Here is a 22,333-nt window from a genome sequence, read left to right on the forward strand (position 1 = left end):
TTTTCAACTTAACATGACCTCTTTACACGAAGGACCCACGAGCTTTTTTAATTTCTCATAAATACATCTAAACTCACTTTAACATTTAAATACATCTAAACTCATCTTAGTTGAGTTCAACAAAACTCACTGCACCATGTCAACTTACTACTATTCATAAAGAACTCAAATTATCTCAACTCAAATCATCTTCAAGACAGCTAACTTAATCTTAATATCTTATAATATGATACTCCATACTGAGTGATAAAGGTAGGTTATGTATAAGATCCTACATTATTTAAGAAAGATAAATACTTCTTATTTGTTATAATGGCTTTAATGAAATTCCAATTATAACATTGACTACTCATTTGTAGAGTATAGCACTAGTTGATATAGTAGGCTTTAATGTACATATAAGTAAGCAAAAGGGACACTTGTTGGAACTAAAAACAATTGTACATGCATTGGTTCTTTAATTTTCTGTGGTTTACGTTGAGGAAAGCGATTAGGCCGGAATGCCCTAGAAAATAACATAATGACAAATAAAGCCTCATCCAACCTTAAAAATAAATAAATAAATTGCTTGGGTTTATAAAATTCTTTTTTTCTTGTTTTTTTTTGAAAAATACCTCTGTATTTCATTTCTAGCTGTCAAGTAATGCATCTTTTATCACTATCCAGACTTCTTTCAATAAAGTCTGGTACATCCTCCATCCAAATTGTCTTCTCTAACAAAACTAAAGCTGACTTAGCTAAGGTATGAGCCATTGTGTTTTTTTCTCTATATGCAAACTGAATTTTCCAATGTGATCTATTTTGAAAGAAAAACTTTACATCATGAATTAAAGAACCAAAAACTGAACTTTCCTCTTCAAGACTCTACACAACCTCTATGACAATTCTTGCATCTCCTTCAAAAACAGCCTGGTGTATGTTCAGTTCACTGCAAAGCTCTATAGCCATCCTCAGAGCAAAGCATTCTGCAACCAGTGGACTATCAACATTGGCCTTCTGATCACAAACAGCAACTAAAGCTTCTCCTTGCTCATCTCTAACTATGATCTCAGCCCCCATTCTTCTCTCTTTCAATTTTAAAGAAGCATCTCAGTTCACCTTCACCCATCCACCCTCTAGTTTCTCTAATCTCATAACTCTCATCTCGTTGATGTTTTTCCCTTTAACCACTTGTTTTGTAAGAATCTAAGTTGCCTTATAATCAAGTAAACCTTCTATAGCTGTTTTCACCATTATCTTAGGACATCCTCGCTTCTTCTCAAAAACAAATTCATTCCTATGCAACCAAACTCTCCTAAGCAACACAACCATTTCTTCTAACTTCTTCATGCTCAGCTTTTCCATTAACTTCTCCCATAACACCAAAAACTTCTCTTCTATTCTTCCCCATTTCTGCACACAACCTTCACCTCAGCCCATATGTCATTTGCTGCTGGACAAACCCATAATGCATGCATAATGGTTTCTGATTCTGCATTACAAACTGGATGGCTTGTATCATTAACTACTTTTCTTTTAAACAAATTCTCCTCTGGAGGTAGTAGATTATTTCTAGCTTTCCACAAAAACAGTTTTGTTACACTTGGAACTTTAAGATTCCAAATGTTTCTCCACCTCTCATCCATTTTAGCCCCCCCTGAGCAATCTCCTCTTTTATTTTTGAGCCTTTCTAATTGCAGAAAATAGGCACTGCTGACTGAGAAAGTACCATTCTTGGATATGTTTATAAAATTCTTGATCTGTGTCTCAAATATTTTATGGTACATGGTGTTACCGTGACACCTTATCATTAAATTTTATAAAGTTAACATTCTACTCTCTTAGATTAGCCACCATTTTTAAACTTGGAGTATTTATAGGTTACAACTATTTTTTATAATTTTTATATAACCATGTGTTATATTGAGGGTATTTATGTAAAGTAATGTTATTGTTATAAACTATTTTACAAAAATATTCTTCATTTAACACATGGTTGTATAAAAGTTGTAAGAAAGAAATATAATTTTCTCATTTTTCTTTAAAAGCATTAAGAACTTTTGCTTTCTTGAACTTAAAATATTTTATGATTTTATTTATTTATCTCTATTGACTAACGTGACGTGACCTCCAAAGAAAAAATAACAAAATAATTAAAATGATCAAAACAAAAGATATATGGAATAAGAAAAATCAAAATTTAGAAAATGGATGTAAACATAATAAAATTTAATTTATTATTTACGAAAAAAAAGATAAAAAAATAATTTGGCTTAACTTTGCAGTAAATAAAAATGGCAAACCAAATCTCCATTATTCTGATAGGACTTCCTTAGCTTTGGGACAAATGTGATAAGGGTTGCACTACAACGACCGCTAGTTGTTCCCACTTGACGTGGAAAAGCCAAATTGCTTTTCTTTTTCTTTTTTTATTTTTTAATTTACTGCTTCCCTCATTCCCTCCTGGATGAAAAACTCCAACCCCCTGCCCTTGCAAAACTCCCTTTTCTCCTCTCCTAAACCCCTCCCTGACAGATCTTGTCGGGCACAAGAGTTCTTTTTTGGCATTCTTTGTTCTGGCATTCATTTTAGTCCAACCTCCATCCTCAAGGTAGATTTATTTCCTTCTCTCTTCTATTTTTTTTTTCAATTTTGCATGGTCTGTTTAGATGTGTAGAAAGTGAAGAGAAAAAAAAAATTTGAACCGAAGCAGAGGTAGATTTCATCGACCCATTTTAGGGCTACCCGAGCACCTATTTCATCAACCTAATGCACGTCCCATTTCCAGAGTAATCTGCTGTAATTATTCATAAATACATTGCCAATTTTTATTTATTTTTTATATATAACACAATTGAAGAGAAAAAAGGATGGGGTTTGGGTGAAGATTATTTTGTATGTTTACTCACTGATATGAACTGTAATTAGGGTCTGTCACTTGATTCATAGACTACAAAAGTTGGTTTATGTTTGATCAACTTTAAGTTTTTACTTATTACACAAATGAATTACACATTTCATTATTTTTTATAACATTGAGAAATCAAGAGAAGGAGTCAGCTTGAAGGTGAGTTTTCGAAAAGAAGAAGAAGGTGATTTCGGGAGGAAGACGGAGTTTTTAAGAATAAGGGAGAGAAATGGGAGAGAAGAAGGCATGCCATTTTTTTATTCTATTAAGTTAGACACCTGTATGCCACATCAAGCAGGAGCTGAAAACGAGAAATGAGCAATGGTGAGCCTAACATTTTACAATGTAATAAACCCATGATAACCCAACCATTTAATTTAGGCCCCGCTTAGTCAATTCTGAAAGCCTTTTCCTGTCTATCCACAATTTATTTATTTGTGGTTTATGGAGAGGTAAGGGACTTTCTTTTTGGACAAGCGGTCAAAAAAATAAAGAAATTAGCCCATAATTTTTTTTCTATATTTTTTTTAAGAAAAATGATTGATACAGGTGTTTTGGTGCAGGAATTGCGCACGAAAGGAAACGTAAAAAATGAGGCAGTGGGAGGTGTGCGCAATTCCTGCGCCAATTTCCTTGTTTGTAGCATTTCTATTTTTTTAAAGCACGTGGACTTACCTAGAGAGGGAGTTATGAAATGGGAGTATATGGTGTTCATCTTCTTAGTGCTAATTATATATATATATATATATATATATATGAGAAATTTTATTCGCAAGTTGATTGAGGGGTCCAACATGTAAAATATTTAATTAAATATAAATAGAGTGTATAGTCAGGATTAAACTCATGACCTTTGATTTGATACCATAAAAGATTTACAAAACAAAAAATTAAGGCAGTCAAAAGCATAATATATAGTAATTACACTTGAGTATGGTTGATGATAAGTACAAGAATTCAATCACTTCTAAGAGATAGATAATTCAAATATAAGATTACAACTAAAATATGAATAAGGGATTACAACTAAAATATGAATAAGGTAAGATAAGATGAGATAAATCTTATAAACTAGGATCTACAGTTTTGTACTTGATTTGGTTGTGAGTTGTGAAGATTTGGCTATTGAGTGAGATCAATAATGTTGAAGTTTGTCTACTTTTCTTGTTTAACAAACCCCTCAAGCAAATGGGGAGGGAAATCACAAGGAGCTTCTCACAAAGAAGTTCAAAACGAGCTATGTGAGGCATTTAATGCTGATCAGAAGTGGGAATTTAGGCAAGTTTGTCATCACCATTTTGTACTTTTTCACGAATAAAATGATAATTTTTCCTGAATCAAATGATAATAAAGTTTAATATGTGTAGTGTGAGTATGAAGACAGCATTAGATGCAAGGGCCATAGCTCCAAGATTGTCACACCCTAATAGTGGAGGCTTGATTAAGGGAACATGAAGTTGTTTGAGAAGCAATCTAATCCAAAACAGCTCTACAGTAATAAAAGCCAAGGAACGGTACTTATCTTCAATACTTGATCTGGAGATAGAGGATTGCTTCTTTGCACTCCAAGAGATCAAGCTAGATCCAAGAAAAATCCGATAGCCAGTAGTAAACCTGCGTGTGTCTAGTTCTCCATCCCAATCAGAGTCACAATTACACACTAAGTTGAACCAACCTAGGAGTAAAAATAAAAAACATGATTAACTGTATTCTTAAGATATCTCAACACTGTTTTAGCAGTTGCCCAATGATTATTTGAAGGAGAGTGCAAAAATTAGCAAAGTTGGCTATCTGCAAAGGCTATGTCGGGTCTAGTCAATGTGCAATATTGTAGGGCTCATACAATTTGTTGATACAGACTTGCTTCAGAAAAAGGTTCTTCATTGTATTGAGAAAGTCGACTACCAAATGCAATGGGATTTGAATAAGATTTGGCATCAATCATCTTGGCTTTATGTAGTAAATATGTAACCTATTTTGTTTGTGAAAGGTGCATGCCTTGACGATCACTATAAGCTTGGATTCCCAAGAAGTAAAAGAGGCACCCGAGATCTTTGAGTGGATATTTTTTTGTAGTGTTGAAATAAGGAGATGCACTACTTGAGGATTATTTCTTATAATAAGAATATCATCAACATAGATGAGGATGTAAATGAAGTGATTTGCATGGTTAAGTAATCATATGGTGACCAGTTAGAGGGGTAGGTGAAGAGATGGGCAAATGGGAGATAGAGGAAGACAATTAAGATGGTTTAAAGTAGGAGATTGTGAGGTTGCAACAGATATAGATTGATCTGAATGTGATGTAGTAGTAGGTGAGGTAGGAAAAGAATTGCCCAAGTTAGAAAATTGCGTAGGTGAAGGGGAATTAGTTGGAGGACTTGGTAAGGGTGATATAGGGGGTGGAATTACAACTTTGGGAATATTGGTTCTATCACAAGGAAGTAGTGCAGAAGGGTGTTGCAATTGAGCAGGGAAGCATCTTTCATCAAACATAACATTTTGAGACCTGTAGACTCGATTAGATTGAGGTTCAAGGCAGCTATAACCCTTATAATTTGTACTATATCCCAAGAATATACATTTTTTACTACAAAATTTTGGTTTATGAGCTTTATATGGTCGTAGCGAAGGATAACATGCAAAACCAAAGTATTTTAGGAATGAGTAGTCTAGTTCACAGTGAAACAACTTGGTGTATGAATTAGAATAACTTAAAATAGGTGTAGGTAACCTATTTATTAGATAAAAAACAATAAGAAACCTAGTATTTGGAAGCAAGACCTGATTGAGCTGAGAGTGTTAAACCTGTGTTAACAATATGCCTATGCTTACTTTTAGTTAGGCCATTTTGTCCAATAGTATGAGTGTGCCACCCTGCTAATTGGTAAAAGACTTGGCAAGGAATCATCTCTATGCAAAACTCAATATATATAATTGTACATGTCATTGAGGCAAGAAATCACTATTTTCTCTAGCACGTAAATCTCATAACACCAATTAGATAATAGTTCACAATTATCAAATAGATATTCATCGCACAAACATTTATCGCCTAACAAGCCAATAGGGGGTGAGTCGGTCCACCATTTGAAATCGAGAAATCTCTCCCACCCAACCAATATGGTGCAAGTCAACTCGCATGTCCCTAACATAGGTGGACTCTCATATAAAGATATACATGTTACTCCAAGGAACGTCTATCAAGCCATCAAACTGAAAGACACCAACACGTTACACACCTAGGTGATTCTTCATTCCATTTATCAAGTGAGGCCAACACAATACCACCCCACCCTATGAAGCTTGTGGCAACATATTGCATGAATGGTCTCGGGGATTTTTCGTCCCATCCCATGATGGTAGGCAAGCCTTACACTTGGTCACATAGAGATACAAATGCTCACACAAAGAAATCATCAGAAACAAATGCATTCAAATATCAAAAATCGCGAAGTAAAAATACTAGTAAATAATGACAAAAGTATTTACTCTTTCATGATCATAAAGGGAGAGATTACAAGGTATGCATATGCCAAAATTGCATAACATCCTCATACAACATTTACCCCCCATTCATCGACACTATCTTAGAAGCTAATCTATCTCACTATTTTAGAGTTACGACGAAGTTACGCCACCCCTTTCTTTTTCTTATTTGAAGTTACTTATTTTCTTCAAAGAATCTGAGTCATGTATTTACAAATTCAAAAGTAAGATTTTAGCTTTTACCTTAAGCCTTTTATATAATGGTTTTGTCATGTGTCATTCTGACGTCCTTTTGAATTCAGATGTGCTTGGATATGAGTCATTTAGTCTAGATCATTCCGTTGCAACATGGTGGAGATAGATTGATAGACATGCTTCGTATGTACTTATGGCTTGCCTCGAGTCCAATCCTTAGTCTTTTCGAGTAAGGGTCTCCCATGTAGCATTGAGCCACGCCTCTGGGTTCAAATGATATGATCTGCCAAGTCATAAACAAAGACCAACTTCGAATGTGACTATTTAGATGGAGTATAGGATTTTTCTTATGACACTACCACCTTAGAGCATTTTCATCCAGTGCCCTAAACCACAGTTATCCCAAAATTTTAGGGGAAAATTTAGGGAGAAGTTAAAAAACTCTCACATCCCATTCCCTAATTTAGGATTTTGATTTAGGAGAGCTACAGTGGTTTCCCAAATATGGGAAACCACTGTACATCCCAAATCTCTTTCTCTCATCCCTTTCGGGCTGTTGGTTCTTTGTGTTCCTCTCTCTCCACTCTAGGTTGCCCTCTTCGATGTTACCCTATCTCACATTGTTTGTCACCATTGACGGTGGTTTCTCTTCACGACTTGAATATATGTAAGTTAAACTCATCTCTTGCACGATTGTACTCATTGAAGCCTCCCTCCCATGGCTGGACTCTGCCCTCTCCAACACACAATTTTAAACATAAGCCCTCTCCCATGGTTGAATTTGATATTTATTGTTTTATATAATTTTTCCTTACCTTGGGTCTAACTTTGGTCACTGAAATATGTTTGTGTTCCCTTGAATTTATAACAGAGCTCTAGGGTTTGAAAAAATTTGGATTTGTCCTTGACATTTTCACGGCAACTTTCTAACTAAAATCTACCATGGCTTGTGTTCTGTGTTACCTTTTTGACTTCTTGGAGCCATGCATCTTGATATGCTTTTCTTTTTCAATCAAAGTGTTTGGCATTTTAATATTCACTGTTCTAGGGTTTTTATGTTGGCTTGAGGAATCCCATATTTGATTTGGTGGTGTCTTCTAAATGATGTTTGAGGAAATTGTTTGTTCCTGAGCTATTGTGAGCAATTTCAAAAAATTGTTTGTTGTTTGGGCATGGACATGTTTTGAGTTTGGACTTCTTGTTTGTGGTCTTCTATTATTAACTAATATATATAGCATTCCATTAGAGTTTCAAGCTGTACTTACAGAATGTTGTGCTGAGTTTGGACTTCTTGTTTGTGATCTTCTATTAGTAACTAATATATAGAGCTTTCCATTAGAGTTGCATGCTGTACTTGTAGAATGTGGTGCTGAGTTTGGATTATTGTGTGTGGTCTTCTATTAGTAACTAATATATAGAGCTTTCCATGTTGTTGCGAGTTTTGCTGAGTTTGGATTTCTTGTTCTAATCTCCATAAGAGGATATAACATCATTATGCATATTGTTCTGATCTCCACGAGATCTTTTCTTTTTCTCCCCATGTTAACCTATACATAGTCTTTGTATTAAACTGATTGAATAAATCTAATTTTACTAATTTAAATCTTTTGGGTGAAATTAGAAAGACAATTTTTTTTTTTTTTTTTGCTTAGTCGATTAATTTTCTTTTGAATGGTATTGGAAATGGTGTTAGCAGAAATTGTAATATGTTTGAGTTGAGATTCATGGTTTGTTTTGCAACTATTCAGTTAGGTTGTGTTCTTTTCTTAGGACTTGTGATCAGTTTGTGCATGGACTTGTGCTCAATTGTGCATCATTATTAATTAGTAAAATCTAATCCAGTTTGGTTACCCAAAACATCTCATCTTATCTCATCTCATCATTACAACTTTTATAAATTTTCACACAAAATATAATAAACAATTTAATTTTTTCAAATTCTAAAATAAAACTAACATTAAAAAATTATATCATAACAATATTTTATTTAATTTATAAAAAAACATCTCATCTCATCTGTGAACCAAACAGGGCCAATTTGAGGTAGTTTGCAGCTTTCACAACATGGACTCTCTTCATTGGTCTGTTTAGAGCTGTTTGGGCATGAACTTGTGATTAGTTTGTGCATGCATATTTATTATCATGACATTGTGCGCTGGACTTACTTGTTTGGGCATGGACTTATTAATTATCAATTTGTGCATCAGTTTGTTATGGTATCCTTAATTATCATTATTAATTGCATTTGTGGTATTTCTTCTATTGTTACCATGCACTTACTTATTGTTGGTTTCAATTATCTAGTTTGGACTAGATAAGCTGCTGTTATATTAATTTCTACCCAATGCTTTTGTATGCATTCATACACTGTTTGGTACTGGTTTAGGCCTATAAGGCTATGATGATGGTTTAAATTACTCCATGGAAGGGGGTTAATTCACAAGTGTTTTTAATGATGCTCCATCGATATGGCATGGTTGTCGTTGGTGTTTCCTTCTCTAATAACCTTAACTGTGATGATGACAAAGCCTAGTGGGGACACAAAAAACTTGGCACACATCTCATGGCATGGTTTCATGAGCAGCTAATAAGTAGTGGCAACCGATTGTTGCAGCCATTCGAGAGAGGATGCCAAATTTCCTGTATGTTACCATTCAATTCCTGAGTCAGCTACCAAAATAAGTAGACAAACTTGAATTGAAATGCTTACTATTTGTCTAGAAACTTGAAGTAAAACAAAAGATAATTCTACCCAATACCTGGGTCAAGTAGTAGCACTACCAACATTTCATGCTTAGCAAGCAATCGTAGCAATGAATAGCCAGTATGTTATTGTGGTATTAAAGCATGTCGACGAACTGCTTATACTGAGGATAATGAGGGGTGGTGATTTTTCGGTTGCCAAAATTATGAGGTAATTTTACTAGTTTTGCTGGTGATTTTTCAATTGCAATAGTTGTAGTTGTATTGTTGGTGCTACAGATTTCAATAATTGTCAATTATGCATGCTAGGCAGGCTTGCAAGTTTTTTTATTGGTATGATCCAGAAATACCAGCATATGGATAGAAGATAATTAACCAATTAAAAATCGAACTTCACAAAAAGCAAACCTCAATGGACATTTAAACCAATAGACATTGAGTAGAAATTGATTTAGAGAGGCGTAAGCAAAAACTAGAGAAAACCAGTTTCATTATTCTGATTTTGATGTCGTGGTTATTTGTTTTGGCTATTTATTTTGGAAAATTTTGAGCATAGCAACATGTACAAAACTTTTGGACCTGGTATATGGGCATTTTAATTACATTTTATTGTTCGCACATGACATTTGTGTTTTGGAGCTAGTTTGAATTGGTAATATTAGTAGTTGTATGTAGAATTGCTAAAATAATATGGATGTATTTTTCAGTTTTAAATTTTTTATTTCTCCATTACAAATAAAAAATTGTTGGAAAGGATGAATATTTATTATTCATATTAATTTCAAAACTATTCTTGTATTGAGATAAAAATAAGCTTCGTGTTTAAGATTTATGTATAAGCTAGAAATATTCAATAGACGAAAAAGATAAAAAAGTTAATAGTTAAAAATGTAAATGAAAGTGAGAGAAAAAAATAATAAAGAAAGAATAGAATAATATTATTTTAATAGAATGGAGAAATGATAAGGAAAGAGATGTAGGAGGTTTTTTAAAAATAAGTAAAATTTAGGAGAAAATTATAGAAAGTGTGATTTTTAGCTAAAATTTAGAAAAAATTATAAGGATTGAAATGAGAATGCTCTTAGGAGCACTTTCGTGAAATCCTAGAAAGCTAATATGTATTAGTAAGGGTATCGTCATTGATCGTTGCTCGCCTTAAGTTTGTTATTTGCCTTTGTATGTTGAACTGCTTTTCTAGCTTGCCTCTCATAAAGTGAAAAGTACTTTGTCACCTTGCATCAGGAGATGTTAGCTGGGCTTTCTAAATCATGTTGCTCACTCATATGCTAGATTAGTTGTACTTTGCTGCACCCACAACTATTTTCCACCACACCAATGAAGTGACTTCTCATTTTTTCCTTCCACTCACACTTTATTGGTAGTCTGTCCCCTTGTGCTAGCGCAATCCTCACAATGGGGACAAGAGATTCTATTGAAAACACCTTTTTGAAAAAGAAAATTCTTAAGCTAATTGGAGGTGTATTTGCCTTACCACCATATTGCAATTTCTTAATCTAGCAAGAGAGTTAATTTTAAGCAAGATAGTAAATTTAACAACGATAGAAAAAATCTTTAGATTTAGCACTTGTGGAAATAGCCAACAAGATATTAAATAATCATTCACAAATTTTATGTAATAGATACATCCACTAACAAAAGAAATAGGAGAGCACCATACATTAGTGTGGACAAATTCAAGGGGACAAGTGGACAATCTAGAAGACTCAATAAGGGATTTAGTCTTCTATTATTTGACACTTGACAACACTCACAAACAAATGTTTGATCAATAGAACTAATAATTGGAATCTTATTATTTTTGGACAGCAACTGAATAATGGAAGAAGTTGAATGATCCAATCATTGATGCCAAACTTGACAAGGAGACTTGACTCCAACAAAGGTAGTGAATGATTTTGGAGATGCTTTATTTGATAAGAGATGCTTCAAGTAAATGGGATATATCCCATCCTTACTTCGCCCTTGTAAGAGAATCTGACCCATCAAGTTGTCATTTACACAAAAAGAGGTAGATGTGACATAAAGAAGCAAAATCTAAAATTATCAATTGATGTAAATTAAAAAGGTAATAAAAGTAAAATCAATAGTCCTCATGAAAAGAGGACTACATAAAATTAGATTGAAATGGCTGAGAAAATCTATATAAAGGTGAAAGTACTAGGAAAGATGCTCCATAACTTGGGTCAATAGATCTATAAATAAGATGATAAAGATTAGCTTCTTGTATTCCCACTCCAATCATCTTCTATGAGCATCGATGGAGATACTTAGAGCTCGTTTGGATATTAAGAATATCTCATAATATCTGTAACGAGTAGCGGAATTGTTTGTGAATAGTAGCTAAATAATTTGAAAATGGTAATGAAATAATAGTGAATAGTAATGAAATAATCTAAGAATATTTAGAACAGTTGTATTCCCAAATGAAACCATTTACCTCATCGAGGGTCTCATTGCAGTGACTTATCCTGAAAATGAGCAACGACTTAACCTAATTGATGATGAAGTCATTAAAGAGCATCTCCTCGCAAGTAGGTTTCCTGAGTAACCACCTTGTCCTCTAATCAAGCAAGTGTTGCCAAATAAGTACCTCGCCATTAACCGAGAAAGGCTCGCCCTTTCTTTTGATTGAGCATCCATCTCACCTCATGCACCTTGCTAGATGGAAGAACCTCATTTCCAACTAAAGACATACATTCACATCTAGAACATAATTAAAGATAATTTAGTGGAATGGGAAGTTAATGTAATTTAGAGACTTGCACATCTAGAGCATCCATCTCAGTGGTTGCTTTATGTCACTTCGTTATCCCCTTTGCATGCCTAACCCTCATTCCCTCTCTTTTCCCCCATTTTTCTGTCACTTCATTTATTTTCCCTTTGACACCTTTTTCCTTTCTCAAATTTTGTTTTCTAATTTCCTTTTCTCTCTCTTCCTTTTTGATGAGACCCCTCCCTCATGCTGGACTTATGCCATACTAGGCTTGAGACATTTTTACCCTATCAAAAGAACTTTGAAGAAAGAGGCATCCAAGGAAAAGAGGTTGGTAATAATTATAGTTGAATAACTTTCATAATTATAGTGTTCATACGTATATCCATTGAAATAAATAGAAGCTAAATATAGCAAATAGAAATGGAGAGAAAGATATACATATTTATGTAGTTTGGCATGGGGCCTACATCCAAGGGTTGCTTGGGGTGCAAATCTACTATAAATAAGAGTATTTTGTTGTTTCTTATGGATTCTGATGTCTCGCAGTTCAAATGATAAAGTTGAAGTTTCTCTTCTAGAGGTTGAAGAATTTCTCTCTATCTCTCTAGTCGCCCCGAAGTTTGGAAGAAGAAGAAGCCCATGGCCCCCAAGTCTTTGATCTTAGATCCCTTTTATTCTCCTGTCAGTGGTTGCTTTATGTCACTTCATTGTCCCCTTTATGTGCCTAGCCCTCATTCCTTCTCTATTTTTCCCATTTTCCCGTCACTTTATTTATTTTCCCTTGATATTTTTTTCCTTCCTCAACTTTATCATCTCATTTCCTTCTCTCTTCATTTTTGATGAGATCCCCCTCCCTTTGGCTAGGCTTGGAATGTCATACTGGGCCTAGGATATTTTAGCCATTTCTAAAAGACTCTAAAGAAGGGGCATTTAAGGAAAAAAAGATTGGTACTAATTACAGTTGAATAACTTTCATCCTCAAACTGTCCCAGAGCTTCCACTAGGTTAATTTGCAACACTCAAAACATAGTACCAATTCAACAAGCACTAGTCTTGTATAAAGCGATAGACATCCAAGAAAAAGAGACAAGAAGTAAGGTTTGAGCAAGTTTATTAGCTGATAAGAGATTGAAGTTAAAATAATGCATAGACAAGACATTTGTTAAAATAAAATTAAGATATTTTGACTGTGCCAATGTACGTAAAAAGAAGAGAATCAATCACATTTCAATAATTTGATTTAAGGGAAATGATACATCTACAATTCTATCACAACTCTTTTATAATTTTTTTTAGAATCAATTAATGCAAGCATTATGCTTTATTATCTTAATGTCCATTTTAAAAAGAGGACTACTATAACCACAAAGAGATTATACAAAAATAATCCCACAAACCAACGTGGTTTCGTGTAATCTGTTAGATCTATTTTACAATAAAAGTAATTTTACAATATGATGAACTACATGAAATCATGTCAGTTTGTGAGATTATTTTTGTCTAATCTATTTGTTGCTAAAGTATTTCTCTTTAAAAATATTGGATAGGAACTTTTATACTCTTGAAATTCTTTGTTTGTTTGAGGTGAAAAACTTACATTTTAGATGGTAATATATCAAGTTTTCACTTCCTTTAGTTTAGAAATCCTTACTCCACTCTTAGAATATCTTTTAGAGTAAAACTACTTACCATTTTTTATACTGTCATCCTCCTATCACTGCATAACATGCTATTAAATTATTAGATACTATTTATTATTTTTTATTATTAAACTAACCATCTGATGCCACGTCTTTCCTATTTTTAATTCTAATATACATCTATCCATTTTTCTTAAGTGCACATACTTTTATATGCTATCATGTTCTTTATTCCACATGTTTTGCCTCTAAAGATACACAAACAACGTTACAATCATTGATTCCAATACGGAACATTAGTGTACATAAATGCATAATGTAATCTTGTCATCAACTTGTGCATGTGCCTCTTCACAAGAATGCCTTTTTAAGAAACCGCAAAAGTAGTTCTCAAACATGAAATTCCACTACTCACGCTATATATACAACACTTTCCTTTTATAAAAGCTACAAAATTAGGCTATTAATAAATGTATCAAGCACGTAGTTCACATGTGCATTTTTATAAACCACTTTCAATCAAAATCAATCCCTAAAGTCTTTTTCTTTCTTTGTTTTGAAAGATACCTAATTATTCTGTTCGGCACGTGTAGTTCATTCGTCTAAAAACTATTATATTAAGAAAAATGCTAGTATATCTAATAAATTTGTCTTCTCATTTAGACCGCTAATGTATTTAAATTTTTTATTATTATTTTTTTATTTAATGGTTAAGAAAGTAAATATTAGTATATTAATGTATTTTTTTATTGTTTAAAAAAATTTAAAAAATGTGGAAAGAAAAAGGAAAAAAATTTAAAAAGTGACATTTAGCTTGTAAGGTACCCCATTGGTCACCACTGGACGGCAGAGTAACATTATCCTTATATTAACAAAAGTTTTTCTTTAACCATACCTTACCTTGTATGGTAAATGCATGGGATCAATGTGAGCGGTTAAACTCCCTTTGCACTCTTCCCCACCCCTCCCTTCAAACCCTTATAACCCTATTCCCAAACACATTCGTTCCTTCACCTTTCATCTCCTTCCAACATTCCTCTCCTTTCCTTCTTTATTTGATCTTCTTTCTTCTTTTTCTTCTTAGTTTTAATTGTTATTTTTTTTCTCTTATTCTTTAATTCTCAATTTGAAGTTATTAAAGACAAGATCGATATCTAGAGCTTTTGACCTATCAAATCACTATACCACCTTGCCATTGGTGTGCAACCCTTCTTCATCAATCCACCATGACCAGTTGCCACCTTTGTCTAGCACGTGGTCTCCACACACCCTCTTCGGTGCGCATGCCCACCACATGCCGCCATTCCAATTGGATCTTAACCACTTTTTTAGGTTGTTTGCTTCTAACTAGCCACCGGTTGGCAATTCTTTTTCTCTTTAGGGACTTTTAGGCTTCAAGTAATAGTATATACAATCATAAAGTGTTCAAGTGCCGTGTAATCATTTTAAAAATATCATTTCTCTTAGGCTTTCACCCTCAAATTTGTCCCCAAAAAAGGCAAAGATGTTCATTGAAGAGGTGGAGGCAGATGCCCGGAAACTCCTGGTTGGAAGAGTGTATTTTTACTTAGAGATAAACATTTCAAATGACATGAAATTATCTAACTACATAATTTGTTGTCACTTATTTAAAGAAGTTGATCTTAAAAGTTTAGATTTGGGTTGACTTAAATGATCTTAAATTTACCAAACTAAAATTTCAAAGAAAAAATATGACAAAGAAATACATACATAATTTATTTATCCTCTTTGGAGATACGCAAAAAGTTCTCTATTTGATTTCTATTATATACAATTATTTTTTATATATTTTATACATTTTACTGAAATGATTAGTCAAATGAGTTATTTTATATTAAAAAAATATTGCAACTAATCACATTAATAAAGTTTATAAGAAATATCTAAAAATTACTGGACATAAAATTTTTATTATTTTAATATGTTTATAATATTATATCAATAAGTTATAAAATAATTTATTTATATTATTTCTCGTAAAATTGAGATTAAATTAAAGAAATAATTTATTTATAGGTCGATATAGATAACATATATAGTAAAGTGCTCGCCTAACATGATTTAATTCAAAGGAAAAATTCTAGAAGTTAAAATTTTATAATTCAAATTTTAATACCTAAGTGATAAATGATAGCGTATGAGAATAAAATAACTCTAAACCAAAATTTAAGAGAAAAAGGCAACATCCTGCACCTGTGGCACAACATATGGACGACAGCGGCGCACACACAATCCGACGTGGCACAGCAACCTAATCCAAAACGAACCAAACCAGAAATTATTTTTTGCCGTTTCTTTTCCAAACGTTTTCCCGCTGAGAATGAGGGGGCGAAGTGAGAAGTCGAATCATTAATGGCACTTTAATATCCTGGGAATTAGATTCCTACACCACAACATGGATTATCCAATTCCAGCCAGGGAATAATACTAATCCACGACATGTTCTCCCGCTGTTGGATTCACTCTCGTAACTACCCACGTTGCATACATACTTAATATGTTCTCCGACCCTGCAACTTCTTCTTGCAAACGTTGTTCATGGCCAAGTTGTATTAATGACACCCCAAACGCAGTAGCATCGCTTCGGGAACCCGATTCCTCTCCTTTCTCTCCACCACTTCCAAAATGCCTATTTAATTCCACCATGCGAATCCCAAAGAAGCCCGTTTCATTTTGTCTATCCCTCTTCTCCCCTGAATTCTCTTCTACTCCTCCGCTCTCTTCCTGGATTCCTCTTCGCTCAGGAAAACGAAGAGGATTTCGCAACTCAGGTTCGTTTCCGTACTTGGGTCTTGCTTCATTTTGCTTCATAACTGTCCTGCTTTGAAAAATATTTGATTTTTTTTTAGTTAAAAATTATGGGTTCGGTCTGGTTAGGTGAGGCTGAAAATTATTATTTGTTTACGGTTCAATCAATGTCTGTCAGTGTATTTTCTATTTTTGGTAAACTTAGTGTTTTTTTTGGTGAAATTGATGTTCGTCGAACTTTGGTGAAAGCTATGGAGTTACGTGGAGGGATGGTCTAGAATAGGAGGTTGTAGAGTGTAAAGATTGGAACCAGTTTTTTTATTAGTTGGGAGATTGTTTTGAGAGCGAAAATATTGTTTGGTCTTTAATTGAGGAATTGGATTTTTAGGTGTTTCTTGGAGCGTAGCTTGGAGGATTCCTAGAGTTGGAACTTAGCGTGGTGCACTTTGTGCTCTTTTGATTCAAAACACAGGTAAGATCTTAAGGTTTTATTTTGGAGAGAAAATGTTGTTTTTGTCTTGTTTAAAATTTTCATATAAGATGGCAAGGTCTGTGAATTTGGCCGAATGGGTTGGATGAGAAGCTGCGGGAATGAGGATTTTGACCTTTGGATTACATCAGGCTGACCTGCCCGCTTGCTTCAAGGGAAAGTGTGAACGAAATTAATTAGTTCTGTTGTATGATGGATTATGGAGCATGTTTCTACAAATGTGATTGTTTCTGTTTGTGTATGTTGGTATAATATAAAACACGCCCTATGAATAAATAACCAGAAAAAAGTTGTTTATTTTTGTATGGGTTGTTTTAGAGTGGACATTTGATTCAGTTAAAATCACCCAATAAAATCTCAAGTGAGAAATCATATAGAATGGAATTGACACCAAATTGTGTGAACTGGTGAGACAGTTGGCTATACACGTCCTTCTGGGCGAACATATTCTGTTGAAAACATATTCTGGGTTTTTTTATGCAAGAACTCGTAAATTTATGTGTGAAGACAATATACATGATAATAATTAATATGTATAGATGCATTGTACAGCCTGGACTTGTTCTAATTTAGTGCTATCATTCTCAATCACCATCAGAAGCTAACCTTTCTTCTTTCCTCCTCTCCTCCCCGCACTAAATACTATCAGGAGCAAGTCAATTGCATGCAAGTTATCCAATGGATGAGAGCCACAGGACCATTGTTGGTGACAAATCATCAAATTTTCATTTGGCTGTCGGTGATGGTGGTCATAAACCATGTATATGGTCATCGCCTGAAGGAGGACATAAGATTGATATTGGAAAGCATATCTTTTGCAACAGATCGTTAAATATGAAGAGTATTGTTGCTGTTGGGTTTGATATGGATTACACTTTGGCACAATACAAGCCTGAGACTTTCGAATCCCTTGCTTATGAAGGCACAATTAAAAAATTGGTGCATGATTTGGGATACCCGCGTGAGGTTTGTCTATTTTCTCATGTATGCTTACTGTTCTAGGAAGATTACAGCGTTGCATAATAAATTATGCAAACTAACCTAGGTAATGTGTGCTTGATGTGTTATTTCTGTTAGTTTTATACTCTGACAGTGCTGATTTCAGTGTAATTTATTTATTGCGTTATATGTAGTTTTTACTCTTAAAATTCCAATGTGTTGGTTTATCGATAAAATGATCCTATGTAGTTGCTGGATTGGTCGTTTGATTGGAAGTACATGGTGAGAGGTCTGGTGCTTGATAAAAAGAGAGGCAACATCTTGAAGGTTAATCCTTGCCTTTGGCTTAGGTTGCTGTTTTGCTCTTTCTTGCTTCAATCTCATGGATAAAGTGCTTGATTAATTATTTTGTGCTTTATACAGATGGATCGCCATAAGTATGTGAAAGTTGCCTACCATGGATTCAAGGAGTTGTCAAAGGAAGAAAAAGTGGGGACCTACGGGAATACTTTGATACGGGATTCTTTTGATGAACCTGACTATGCTCTCATTGATACCCTTTTTTCATTAGCTGAAGCCTACTTATTTGCTCAACTGGTTGACTTTCGGGATAATAATCCTGGAAAGGTTCAAGAGGGTGTTGAGTAAGAATATTCCTTTCTTCTTCCTCTTCTTTTATGGCTTCTTTAAGAGCCCTTTTTCTTTTACAACTAACTGTATGTGATCACTAATTTGAGCTGGCACTTTATAGAATGCTGCTCTCTTAATGTTCTATAATTTTTTTTCCCAGTTACTCACGCATGTACAAAGATGTGCGAGCTGCAGTTGATTTGTGCCACCGTGATGGAACTTTAAAGCAAATGGTTGCAAAAGATCCTAAACAGTAGGGAAGGAAACTGTATTTAATATCCTACTGAAGGGTGTTCTTTTGTTTTTATTTGTATCTGTTAAGTTATTGGAAGCTTAAATTCATTTTTTCGTTTATTACTTACTAGCTATATCAACGAACATACTTCAATCGTGCCCATGCTCAAAATGCTCAGAGATTCTGGTCGTTCTACATTCTTGGTGACGAATAGGTATTATTGCTTCTCTTAATCCTGTCTTTAAATATCAATCTAGAACTATATCATTGTTGACATGTGTTTTATTGAGTTATGCTTGAAGTTGAAGCTAAAAATCCCTAAAACATAGAAATGATAGGAAAAAAACTTATAGGGCTATACCAACGATAAATTAGTTATAGAATTTGCTTCTACATTGCAAACTACTTGTAGGTTCTATACTTTCCTTTCATATGAATAAGATATTAAATTTATATGAAGTAAGAAATTTTCTTTTTTCTTTTGTGTAAGAAGTGACAAGATGAAGAATATTGATTATATCTCTTGCAGTTTATGGGACTACACGAACATTGTGATGAATTTCCTCTGTGAATCCCGCACAATGAATGGTAGTAACAAATGCAATTTTGACTGGCTTCAATACTTTGACGTTGTAATTACTGGCAGGTATATAGCCTGTAACCTCTGCATTCTCTTTAGATTGTAATATGACAATTTTTAACAACTTATGTGACAATCAGCAGTTCATCATAAATTTGCTTTAGTTTTCTTCTCTGTTTTTCCCCCTTTTTTGGGAGAGGCCAATAGATCTCTCTGTTCAAATGTATTTCTCTGCATTCTTGAAAGTTGTCATTTAGTTGGAGTAGAATTGATGGTTATTAATTTAAGTGAAAGAAACATTGGGTAGTGAAGTTAGTTCACGTTTTTTACTTGTAGTGAAACCTACCAACTACACCTAAAAACTACTGCTGGAATATTTAGCTGGATTTAAACAAATTCGTTTAGAATATAAGTTGTTCCTTTTCAGAGATTTGATGGAGTTTGGATTTGATTTGTTAAGATTTTACGTTAAGATCAAAATGTGTTTATGATTAAAAAAGCTCAATTTATTTATATTAAAAATACCAATAAGCTTTGTTTATTTGCTTTGTACTTTCACGCCTAACCTGAGAGAGGCAATTGTCTATATAGTGCAAAACCAGGCTTCTTCCATGAGGACAATCGTGCAAATCTATTTGCAGTTGAACCTGAGTCTGGGATGCTACTTAATACTGATAATGGCTCTCCTATGCCTCAGGTCAATATATATTGTTGTCAGTTCTTGTCTTGCATATCCTACCTCTAAATGGTGTGCATTTTTCCTTTATTGATTCAGTTTATGATTTATTTACAAGGTGGGTAGTACTTCACCAAGATTATCATTGAAGGGGCAGAATAAGATGTGCAGAGTTTTCCAGGTACTTTGATTGAGATATTTTGCATGATACTATTCTGTGTAAAAGCTGTTTGTTATAATAACATGAACTTAAACCAGATTTATTTTTTTCTTTTTCTTTTATTGCTTTGAAAATTTGAATAAAGGTTGATGATAGCTGATATGTTTCAGGGTGGCAGTGTTGGTCATCTGCATAAACTGCTCTCAATTGAGTCAAGTTCACAGGTTAACTATCCTGTTGAACACAGGCAGCGAGAGAAAACTCTGTTGCACTTACATGCTAAACTTGTCCGTTATTTGATTATTGTATGTTTAGGTACTTAATTCAAATATATTTTACTTTTTGCAGGTTCTCTATGTTGGGGATCATATCTATGGAGATATTTTACGCAGCAAAAAGGTTCTCGGTATGATTTGTTCTTATATTACTTCCCATTTGTTATTTGGTTTCTGAAATGGCAAATCTGAGAATAATATGTATGATGGTTTGGCTGTTGGTATTTGTCTTGTGAGCAGGTTGGAGAACAATGCTTGTTGTTCCAGAACTTGAGAGAGAGGTTGAACTTCTTTGGGAATTAAGGGATACCCGCAAGGTGTTTATAGATTTAATTATAATATTTTACGCCAGTGCTTTTATAGGAGTTTAATTCTTAATTAAAAAAAAAAAATTAAAGTGAGATGGCCAATTAAGTATGCTTATAAAATAGTTCTTATAGGGGTGGGAGCAAAAGCTTGTCTTGAAAACCACCTTGCTCTTTAGTATTACAGGACATATGTTGTAATTGACATTAGTTATATGCAGGAACTACGATTAATGCGAAATCAGCGTGACCACATTGAAGACAAAATACATCGTTTGAAGTGGTCTCTCAAGTAACTATCTATCTGGACAGCATATCTTGTCCAATTTTTTTAGCAGTTCTATTTAATGGATTTTCTTTTTCAGGTTTGAAGATGTCAATGTTAATGAGAAACAGAAATTATCTTCTGCACTTGATGAGTTGGAGGTTTGGCTTATCTATAATGCTTTAGTGTCTTAGCCAGATTTTAAATGCCTTTGTGTGAAATTTATTGTTTTTCGGTTCTTCATTTGATAGTCTCGGAGGGAGCGAGTCAGATTAACTCATCAACTGGCTCAACGGGAATGTCACCAAACGGTAGCAAGCTTTTATTGTATACTGTATTTTGAACTACTTTATGTTATCTGTTTTATGGTGTAGAGTTTAGATTATATTTTTATATCAAAGACGGTGACATTTTATGCTTGCCGATAATAATTACAGTTTCATAAAGTTTGGGGACAGCTTATGAAGACTGGTTATCAGAACTCACGCTTTGCACATCAGGTAAGTTTACGTCACCTTTTATCGGGTGTTTAGACAACTATTTTGCAAAACCTTTCTTATAATTGCAAGGCCATAGCATAAGGCTCATGTGATATACAAATTTTGGTTTTCTCTTTTGTTTTTCTGCATGACAGGTTGAGAGATTTGCCTGCCTCTACACTAGCCAAGTGTCCAACTTAAGCCTGTACTCTCCCGACAAATACTATAGACCAAGTGAAGATTTCATGCCCCATGAATTTGATATCATTCCCATGTGAAGAATATTTACACCCTGCAATTGGAAAGCCATGAAAAGAAGATCCTTTTTCACTTTCCCTCTTTTTCTATCCTTGTTTTCTTTGATGATTTTGCTTCCATGTAATTCTGTAAATGTGTTGCTTAGGAGTCAGTACGATGACATCCGATGTAAATCGTCTTAATAGTTAATCATGTTAGTTGTGAATTTGGTACTAAAGCTGTAGGTGAGATTTCTTGCATTGTAAGGAAACGTAAGTTGGAATTGACAGTATTTTAATCAAGGTGTACTAATATAGAGCTTTTCTACCTATATGATATGCATGAATTGTATTTATCGCTTGTTTGGGATGGAAATGGTTATTAACAACCAACAAGTGCCATGTCCACACGTAAATCTTACGAAAGTAAGTTTTGCGTGGCTTTTGTAATACGATAAACCTACTTTATAATAAGAAAAAAATGTTTCTATAATAGAAATGATCAATTCACGCCAGTTTATAAGTTTTGCGTGGCTTCTGTAATACGATAAATCTACTTTATAACAAGAAAAAAATGTTTCTATAATGGAAATGATCAATTCACGCCAATTTATAAGTTTGTTTTTATACGATTATGTGTAAA

General features: G+C 33.9%; 1 protein-coding gene across 2 annotated transcripts; it reads left to right on the forward strand.

The window, feature by feature from the left end:
* The first annotated feature begins 15,964 nt into the window (after nt 1-15,964).
* On the forward strand, nt 15,965-22,022 carry LOC122297464 (5'-nucleotidase domain-containing protein 4-like). Of its 2 annotated transcripts, XM_043107522.1 has the most exons (18): nt 16,300-16,443; nt 16,809-16,892; nt 17,560-17,876; nt 18,099-18,176; nt 18,273-18,493; nt 18,640-18,732; nt 18,845-18,928; nt 19,244-19,360; nt 19,886-19,991; nt 20,089-20,151; nt 20,301-20,354; nt 20,479-20,536; nt 20,646-20,722; nt 20,932-21,002; nt 21,076-21,136; nt 21,227-21,286; nt 21,413-21,475; nt 21,610-22,022. In XM_043107522.1, the coding sequence occupies exons 3-18, from the start codon at nt 17,589-17,591 to the stop codon at nt 21,730-21,732; spliced, it is 1,617 nt and encodes a 538-aa protein (XP_042963456.1). In that variant the 5' UTR covers nt 16,300-16,443; nt 16,809-16,892; nt 17,560-17,588; the 3' UTR covers nt 21,733-22,022. The 2 variants fall into 2 exon arrangements, with proteins under 2 accessions (XP_042963455.1, XP_042963456.1); XM_043107521.1 differs by lacking the exon at nt 16,809-16,892 and having other exon boundaries at nt 15,965-16,443.
* The last annotated feature ends 311 nt before the right edge of the window (nt 22,023-22,333 follow it).

The sequence above is a fragment of the Carya illinoinensis genome, chromosome 15 (genome assembly GCF_018687715.1).
Source record: "Carya illinoinensis cultivar Pawnee chromosome 15, C.illinoinensisPawnee_v1, whole genome shotgun sequence".
Classification (NCBI taxonomy): domain Eukaryota; kingdom Viridiplantae; phylum Streptophyta; class Magnoliopsida; order Fagales; family Juglandaceae; genus Carya; species Carya illinoinensis.

Excerpts from the sequence above, each read along its gene's own strand:
- LOC122297464 (XM_043107521.1), top strand. The coding sequence starts at position 16,170 with ATGTTCTCCGACCCTGCAACTTCTTCTTGCAAACGTTGTTCATGGCCA. Across the intron at positions 18,177-18,272 it reads AGAGAGGCAACATCTTGAAG|ATGGATCGCCATAAGTATGT; the intron begins GTTAATCCTTGC and ends TGCTTTATACAG. Across the intron at positions 18,733-18,844 it reads GTTGCAAAAGATCCTAAACA|CTATATCAACGAACATACTT; the intron begins GTAGGGAAGGAA and ends ATTACTTACTAG.